Source organism: Chaetura pelagica, unplaced genomic scaffold (assembly GCF_000747805.2).
Source record: "Chaetura pelagica isolate M959 unplaced genomic scaffold, ChaPel_1.0 scaffold244, whole genome shotgun sequence".
Lineage (NCBI taxonomy): Eukaryota > Metazoa > Chordata > Aves > Apodiformes > Apodidae > Chaetura > Chaetura pelagica.
The window spans coordinates 3,491,817-3,500,385 of NW_009953719.1; the positions used below are offsets into that span (position 1 = coordinate 3,491,817).

At 40.1% G+C, this 8,569-nt stretch overlaps 1 protein-coding gene across 1 annotated transcript in view; it reads right to left on the minus strand.

Annotated features, from left to right (window-relative positions):
* TMPRSS2 (transmembrane protease, serine 2) overlaps positions 1–5,635 on the minus strand; it is a 13,246-nt gene extending 7,611 nt beyond the window's left edge. The window contains exons 1-6 of the mRNA XM_010000451.1: positions 5,618–5,635; positions 4,590–4,785; positions 4,228–4,311; positions 2,713–2,832; positions 1,252–1,381; positions 94–204 (exon numbers count right to left, since the gene is read on the minus strand). Of these exons, the coding sequence (XP_009998753.1) occupies positions 94–204; positions 1,252–1,381; positions 2,713–2,832; positions 4,228–4,311; positions 4,590–4,785; positions 5,618–5,635 (659 nt within the window). The remainder of the gene's footprint in view (positions 1–93; positions 205–1,251; positions 1,382–2,712; positions 2,833–4,227; positions 4,312–4,589; positions 4,786–5,617) is intronic.
* Between the last annotated feature and the right edge of the window lie 2,934 nt (positions 5,636–8,569).

The window sequence follows — 8,569 nt, forward strand, 5'->3', positions numbered from 1 at the left end:
TGTGCCAACATTATGCTACAGGCAGAAGCTACACCTCTTACAAGAGCTAAAAAGACACTGATACAAGGAAAGAAGTTTGTATTAAACAGATACCTGCTATACAGCTTTTTGTACAAGTCTATATTCCCAGCACTTGTGTTCAGCTTCATGTAGGTTTTAAAGCTGCCTTCAGTTGCTATGCCTTGACTATAGTAATATGTATCTCTGCAAAACAGAAAGTCCATTATGAAACCCAGTAGTTTCAGTTTTCAAATAAACTGTGCCAAGCTAGAGCCTCTGACATGAACAACACCAAAACCATATTTTTTAAATTAAATACAGAACCCCAGTGTTGTAGTACAGTTCTAGAGACTCAGATTCTTTAAACATTTGTCAAGTTCCACTGCACACCAAATAGTTAGTAAATTAAAACTATATTTTTATCTAATATGCATGTATGACAGGAATCTTCAGGCTCATAAAGCAGGGCAAGATTAACAGATGCCTTTGCAGGTACACTCACACAGCATAGCAAAGATCAGGTCCAGTAAGTCATCACAGCCTCACTTCTGTAGGACAAGGATAACAAGTGCTGCAGTTCTGCCAGGCTTTCTAGAGGAGAGCCAGCTCTGTGTAGTTGCTGCTGGGCTCTCTTACTGGAGTTGACACTACTGGGGCCATTGCAGGTTCAGAGACCAGAGTGTGCACATAAAAGTTCTGCCTGCCTGGGCAATAAATTCACTCCATTACTCCACACACAACAGATGACAGCATTCACCAATTGTGTCAGAGAGAGCCAGCACCCAGTATTTTGACCAGAGAAGAATTTAGGCTATGACATTATGTAAGGATAATGTGTGCAGAACTCAGGGCCACAAATGGTGAACTTCCACATCAGGTGGTGTTACTTATGTCCTCAGAAGACCAAGGCTTTCCACGTAATACTGGTGATGACAGGTTAAGTCAAACTGGATGTTACTGAGCAATTATAGTGAACTGAAACAGGCTCTGGAAGATGGTTGTAAGTGAATATATTGGATACAGTGACCCCACTGAGTAATTCCTGCATGCATGCCAGACCCCTTTACTTGTTGGAGCAACATTTTGTTTTGTTTCTGCAACAGCTACCGTCATTAAAATCAGACCCACGAGGATTCACAAGAGCTACATTGTCAACTGCTTCTCACTTCAGATACACAGTCTTCAAACACAGCAAGAGGGAAATTTTAACTTTTCTGTGTATGGGCAAAGGCTGAGGAAGTTTAGACTTACACACTGTAGCCCATGTCTCTACATGCAGTCTTTCCATAATCATCATTCCAACCATCTTGACAAACAGGATACCAGGTTTTGCTAACAGGTGAATAAACTTCCAGGATAAAGTTTGGTCCAAAAAGTCTAACTGCCAGAAAAGGAAGAAGAAAAAAAAATAATAATAAAAGACCACCACACGCTATATTACTGATCTTCCTCTACTTAAAAGTATTGCTACCCATAATATTGCCTGTATATATGAACTGTTGTTAATTTAATGCAGCCTTCTACTCAAATTCTGAGTAAATGTCAAGTAGATAGAACTACCACAACTACTTAATTCCTTCATGTAAGACTATTTAAAAGAACTACCAGTTTAAAACAACTTAGAAGACAATTTAAAAGAACCACCAGTGTGCCAGATAGAGTCCTCCTTTTCACTTCAGCTTTTATGCTCAAAACTCTTTCACATTCTAGCACTAAGAAAGATTGCAATAGCCAGTCCCTTCTTATTTTTTATCTATACAACCATATACAACCGTTCTTAATATATCATATATTGTGTATAAATAAAATACAATTTATTGTTACATATTTTATACCTTAGTACACTAAATTTCTTCAGAGACACGCTTGTGGAGCAAGAATGTAACACAAAGCAATTAGCTCTGACATTCTATGCCCCATTGTGTATTTATTTGCACAAGAATTTAATATAAAATAGTTCAAGCAAAAAAAACAGATTGAACAAGCTTCTTCAAACCCCATTACTCAATCAAATGGAGAGGAACAGCTTTAGAGCATATGCCAGCAAATGCTAACCCTGCATGAGGCGTGTGCAGAATAGAAGTTTCAAGGGAAACTAAGACAATGGCTGGAGTTTTCCGGAGTGGCACTGGCAAACACAGGTGTTAAAAACAAGATGCCACACCTTTGGAATGGACCAATCTATGTTTCCACCTTCAACTCTCCACACAAAACTTCCCTCAGCATCTTTTTAGTTGGAAACGCTGATCAGACTAGGCTTTCTGACAGGAGTTATGAAGCAGCTGAAGCATTATTTAGAGAAGGAAGAATGCAAAATATGTGGAAAAGGACAAGCCCGGCTGAAGATGACCAGATTCATGTTACCTTAAGTACCACTAGGAAGTCAATGACGACTGTTCATTCCAGACAACGCTACATTCAGTTTTACACAAACCCCGTTCAAATTAAAAGGTAATATTTTAAAAACTGATTCAAAGATAAGCCTGCTCAAACACCTGAGTCAGTCATTTTGTTTCTGCTTTTCAATTGGACTGGAAAGAAACTGAATATCCAGATACAGGCTTCAAAGTGCTTAAACATCCTAAACCATTTGAGAGATCACACTTAGGCTAAAATGGCCCTGTTGTAACCTAGGCAAGCTTCGGACAAGGCAACTTGCTCAAAACCTCCTGCAGTTGGCTGAAGGTCCCCTGCTCGACTGCCGGCACTCACCACAGCGGGTTTCATCCTCCCCGTTGGGACAGTCACTCACTCCATCACACCACTGCGAGGCAGGTATGCACACTCCTGAAGATCCACACTCTATTAAGGAGCTGACACAACGATTCCTTACTGCAGGGAGAGAGCAACACAGCTTTTTAGGCCCAGAATCAGCTTAGCCTCTAGCGACTACTGCCAGCTTTCATCTTAAGTATTCCACTTCTGTGGAACAAAACATGAGAAAGAGCTCTTAAACTCAGAGAGAAGACCTTGCCAGACACAACAGAAGATGTATTACTCTGTCCTATACATCATTTGTCAGATTAAGTCACTGATGCAGCTGATTGGATTTTGTCCACTGCCTCCCCTGAATGAGCAAGCACCATTAAGGTTGTCTAAAAGGAGTCAGCTTTGCACTGACAAAGCATAACACTTATAAACAGCAAAGGAAGAAGAAACCAATTACTCCAATTACATTCTTTTGCTTTTGCTGCCATTTAAAACAAGATTACATTCACCTTGTATAAATCAAAGTGAGTAAAAAAAAAACCCTAAGAACACAAAGTGTCATCTCAATAGCTTTAATTTAACTCCCTTCTCTCTTCCTTTCTTTTCCTGCACAGAACAGAGAGAGTCCTAAAAACACAGCAACTTGCTTTTTTAGTTTTCTTTGAAAAGTGATTTTCATTGAAAGGGGAAATTAAGATAGCAGAGGACAAACTTCACCTAAGCCAAAGAGAATTACTCTAGTCCAGCTTCAGAGCTCAATCACTCCAGCTGGGGATGGCTTTCAAGCCAAAGGTATCATTTGTGGTATAACTTACAGTGGTGAGACAGACTGGGCTCACACAACATTAACAAATTTTCAAAACAAAAGCTTTACAGAAAAAAATCAGACAGACATTAACTACTTCTGCTCCAAGAGAGATCCCATTTTACAATTATAAAGTGTATCTTGACCATTTACAATCTTGCAGTTAAGGTACACAAAATGATTTCCACCTTCTTCCTTCCTTAAGCAAAGTTCAAATTTGTAGCAGAGTTTCCTTGCGTTCCATAGAGTGATTGCCCTAATGAAACATATCACATTCTCTGTTGTCCATGCACAGCTGCATGCCAGCTACCCCTCAGTGCAAAACCCTTGCAAGAGGCTCACTAAAAGCTACTGCACTGTACAGTTCTACTGCACCTGCTCTTGCTGGATGGATTGGAGCTTTCCAGAAAAGCCACCTGAACAAACCACTCCAGAGGAGTCAAAAAGCTGATGACATCACTTAATGTCAAAAACATGTTTACTTGTTGAAGGGAAAGGAAAGTGACAGCAGCATTGTTTATTAAAAAGAGGGAAAAACTTAAAAACCAAACCTGACCCATGGGGCAGCAACATTAGTTTATCTCTTAGGAGACAGGCAAAACAGACTTTCCTCTCCTTAATTCAGCATAAAATTGAAGGCAAGTATGTGTATTTCTAACTTTAGTATTAGTTAAATAAATATTTTATTTCAGAACACAAAGAAAAATTCTTACCAAAATACCAGATGAAGAAAGCTGCAATTGCACAACAAACGACTACTAAAATTGATAATATAATGATTAAGATTTTCCTTATCTCTGAAAGTAAAGAGAAAAACAGAAATTAAGTTCACAAACACGGTAATTTCCAGCCACCAGTATTATCTATTTCCTTAACATTAAAAGTAGATTCTTTGCCAGACAGATGTTTCTCTATTCCACCACCCTTCCTCCAAATTGCCCAGGTTCCTGTCCAGCTACACCAACATCCCAGCCAGCTGTTACTTCTTCATCCACCTGGAGGTGGCTCCTTCAATACAGGAGTTGGAAGGGAAGATTTGTTACCTTACTTTGAAAGAAATCCCAACAAAACTTACTTGATGTACATGATCCCCCAGATGAATGCGTTACCGGCCTAGTCGACTGATAGGTAGAAACTCTTGGGACATATCTTGGCACTGACGGAGCATTTGTTGTGAAGTACTGTGGATATGGGTTAGCACCTACTGCCTGCCTGGCAGAATAGATGTTTTCTGGCTGAAAGCCCTGATTTTCATAGTATGGCGGTGGACCCTGAATGATAATGTTGAGGGGAAGGAAACAGGAAAAAAAATGAAAAACGAGAGGCAAGACTGCAATTAGGACAAAGTAAATTTCAGGTGCCAGTTACATTCAGAACCCTGCTAAGTAACTCTGCCAATGTAGAAATTCACTGTTCATGCATACACACACTAGCAACTCCAATTTACATAGTGAGAGAGATTTGTAGTACATGCCTAATGCCTCACACTTCAAATAATAAAAATAACAGAGTGAGGCTGGAAGGCTTATGATCAGTTTCCTGATCCAAAGTAACTCAACCTAAGAAAGATTCTTGAGCCCAGCCCTCCAGCTGGCTGCACAAACCATTGCACTGGAACATTTGACAGGGTAGAAATAACCAGCAAGAGCAGGTTTTGAAAGGAACATTGACAAGTCACAGCCTTTGTGAGTGCAGTTGTCCAGGTCTAGGATAAAGGCTTACTGCTCCATTTTGTCCTGTGACAACGCCAGGTACACCCAATCTATTTCTGAAGTGAACTGCCCTGCAACAGATTTTGGAATATTTATCCTGGAGGAGCTTTAAGAACTAGTTAAAAGCCATTCCAATGTATCCCTCCAAAATAAGCATTAAAAGCATAAACTTCTCCCAGGAGTATCTGAGCACTTGAGCTAGTTTATTCAAGCCTCTTACACCTGCCTGACAGTGTATCTTTACCCTTTTGCAGAAAAGACAACAAACACTCCATATTTTATAAGACTTGTTAACCAGGGCATCACTCAACAGACTTACATTTGTAAAGAAATAAAACCTCATTCTTAAAAAGTACCTGAGAGGAATATTTTTAATATTTTGTTTACTTACAACAGTAGATTGGGTCATCTTTCCTTTGTCAGTAGTACCAAAACAATTCAAGTGTTCGGAAGTGAAGCATGAACCTATTAAAATACATAAATAAATAAATAAAACAATCACAACCAGAAGAATTGTCTAAATTTCTTGTCTTTATTTCCTTTGGAAAAATGCCAAATCTGGGGGGAACAATACGGAAGTATTTCAAGTGACGGTACAAATGGAGGTGCAGCATGAAATTGGATCTCAATAGCCTCTCAATACAACCTTGAGGATTATACAGTGGCAACTATTCATTAACACGAGCACCACACAATCTGAGAAGATTAAGTTAGTGCTCACTCTCGCTGACAGAATGACAGTTAAAGAATATCCTGGCACCAACCCACACGGTGTCAGTACCAAGTTCAGGTCCTCCTGCCTCTCTCAACACTTACTCATGTATCACTCTGAGGTTTATGACACAGAAATGAGAACTTGAGCAAAGCATCAGGAAATACAAATTCAAGTAACTCATTTGATAATGCCACAATAGCAGCCCCACAAGCTGCTTTCTTTCACTCTTTCACAATACAAACAGTTGCTTTCTTGGTTGTGTGCTGTAGCCACCACACCAAAAACAGGCAGAGAAGCATGTCAGGGAAACAATATGCCACACCAATGTGAGAATTTTTCAACTAGAGTAAAAGAGAGGAGATACATCCAACAGTTCAAGCATATAGGAGTTTATTTTAAAGTTAAACATTAACACTAAGTAAAACCACAAGTTAGCAAAGACACAAGAAACACAAAATATTTGCTGCCACAGTTCTAAAATAGGCAGTTGCACATCACAATCATTTTAATAAATAATTTAATATCTTGGGTCCTCTCATAATGTTACTCTACACCAAAAAAAAAAAAAAAGCCTGGGGAGTGCCTCAGCTACACACTGAGAAATACCTTTCCCCAGCCTGCAGAGCACTACCCTGCACGCAGGCATGCTGCCATGACCCCTGTTGAAAGCCACGACCACAAAGAGCAGTTTCATGAAGACATGGCATAATTCAGCCTGAAGTACAAGCTTATGTTTTAGAACATGTACAAAGGTGTCGTCTCATCCAAAACTGAACTGCAAATGTCCCTGAAGCAGATTTCAACCACAGCTTGGTACCTCGAGCATGCCAATAATTCATGACAGTTTAAGAAGGCTCATCCTGGTATTTGCTTATTAGCACCAGCAAAAAAAGTAAACGATAATGTCCTGCTAAAGTCTTATTTGCATGGCAGACAGATGAAAAACAAGTCTTCCTTCTACTTACAGCAAGTCCATCAGACTGGTGACTAAGGCGTCAGGACTTCTGCTTTATGTCGCATCCATTCTTACCCAGCTCTTCACAGCACAGTTGGAAAGTGTACCTCTGCCCAGACAAGTAACCAGTCAAAGGAAGATGTGTTTGTTCCCTGTTCTGAGAAAAGAAGGGGGGAAAAAAGGATTAGGAAGCTTAGTGATAGCAGACAGAAGAAAACCAGGTGGTGATTCTGAGGTAAGCCAGCAGGTACAATGACCAAAGTAAAACCCAAATATTTTTTACATTACCATTTGAAAGGCTCTGCAAATTGGCAAATGGAAGTCTGGCTCACTCTGCTGGAGCTTTTTTGTTGCTCTTGTTGTTGGGTATTTTTAAACTGAGGCCAAAAAATATCTCTGTTGCTTAACTTAGATTAACAAGAGATAAGTTAGGAGTGATTGTTGAAACTATTTCCTATCTAGATTCTGATTAAACATAGGTTTCACATCACAAAACACAGGGAAGTCCTAGGTTCATACAGATTTCCATGATATTAGACACACACATTTGACAGTGTATTAAAAACAGATTAAACCAAAACCACTGGGCTCTCATTAGACTGCAAACATTTATGGCAAAAATGTATGCCAAGTATTCAATAATAAGATAATCTAGTTTTCTTAAAAATGTACCACAGACACACTTGAAAGTGTTTTATAAATACATCAAGGGTACTGCAACAACTTCCCTGATAAGGAAGCTGGGTCATGGAGAAACAAACTGACCTGTAAAACACTTCCCATCCCAACAACTATAGAGCCAGAAGAAACTGGTCTGTCTTATCTCAGTTCAATACTTTGTCCTCCAACACACCCCACACATCAGACAGATTTAAATAGATCCTGCATAGAAGTATCACAAACTCACTCTGGTGCAGAAGAGTTTAGTGGGAACAGAAAACTATCCCTCCCTCCCACTGCCAGTCATTCCTCCTGATGTCTGCTGAGCTATAATGGCACTTTACTGGGTACACCTAAATAATAGAATCACTTAGGTTGGAAAAGACCTTTAAGATCATCATGTCCAACCTTTAACACTACTCTACCATGTTCACCCCTAAACCATATCCCCAAGCACCACATCTATAAACTTTATACACATCTAGGGATAGTGACTCAACCACCTCCCTGGGCAACATGTTCCAATGCCTGACAGCCCTTTCAGAGAAAATTTTTTCCTGATGTCCAGCCTAAACCTCACCTAGTGCAGCTTTAGGCCATTCCCTCTTGTCCTATCACTATTTACTTGTGAGAAGAGACCAGCACTGACCTCTCTATAACCTACTTTCAGGTAGTTGCAGAGAGCAATAAGGTCTCCCCTCAGCCTCCTTTTCTTTAGACTAAACAGCCCCAGTTCCCTCAGCCACTCCTCAAAAGACTTGCTCTCTAGGCTTTTCACCAGCCTAGTTGCTCTTCTCTACACCAGCTCCAGAACCTCAATGTCCTTCTTATATTGAGGTGCCCAAAACTGAACACAGTACTCGAGATGGGGCCTCATCAATGCTGAGTACAGGGGTAGGATCACTTCCTTAGACCTGCTTGCAACACTACTTCTAACACAAGCTGGGTTGCCACTGGCTTTCTTGGCCATCCAGGCACACTGATGGCTCATGTTCTGCCACTTGTCTATCAGC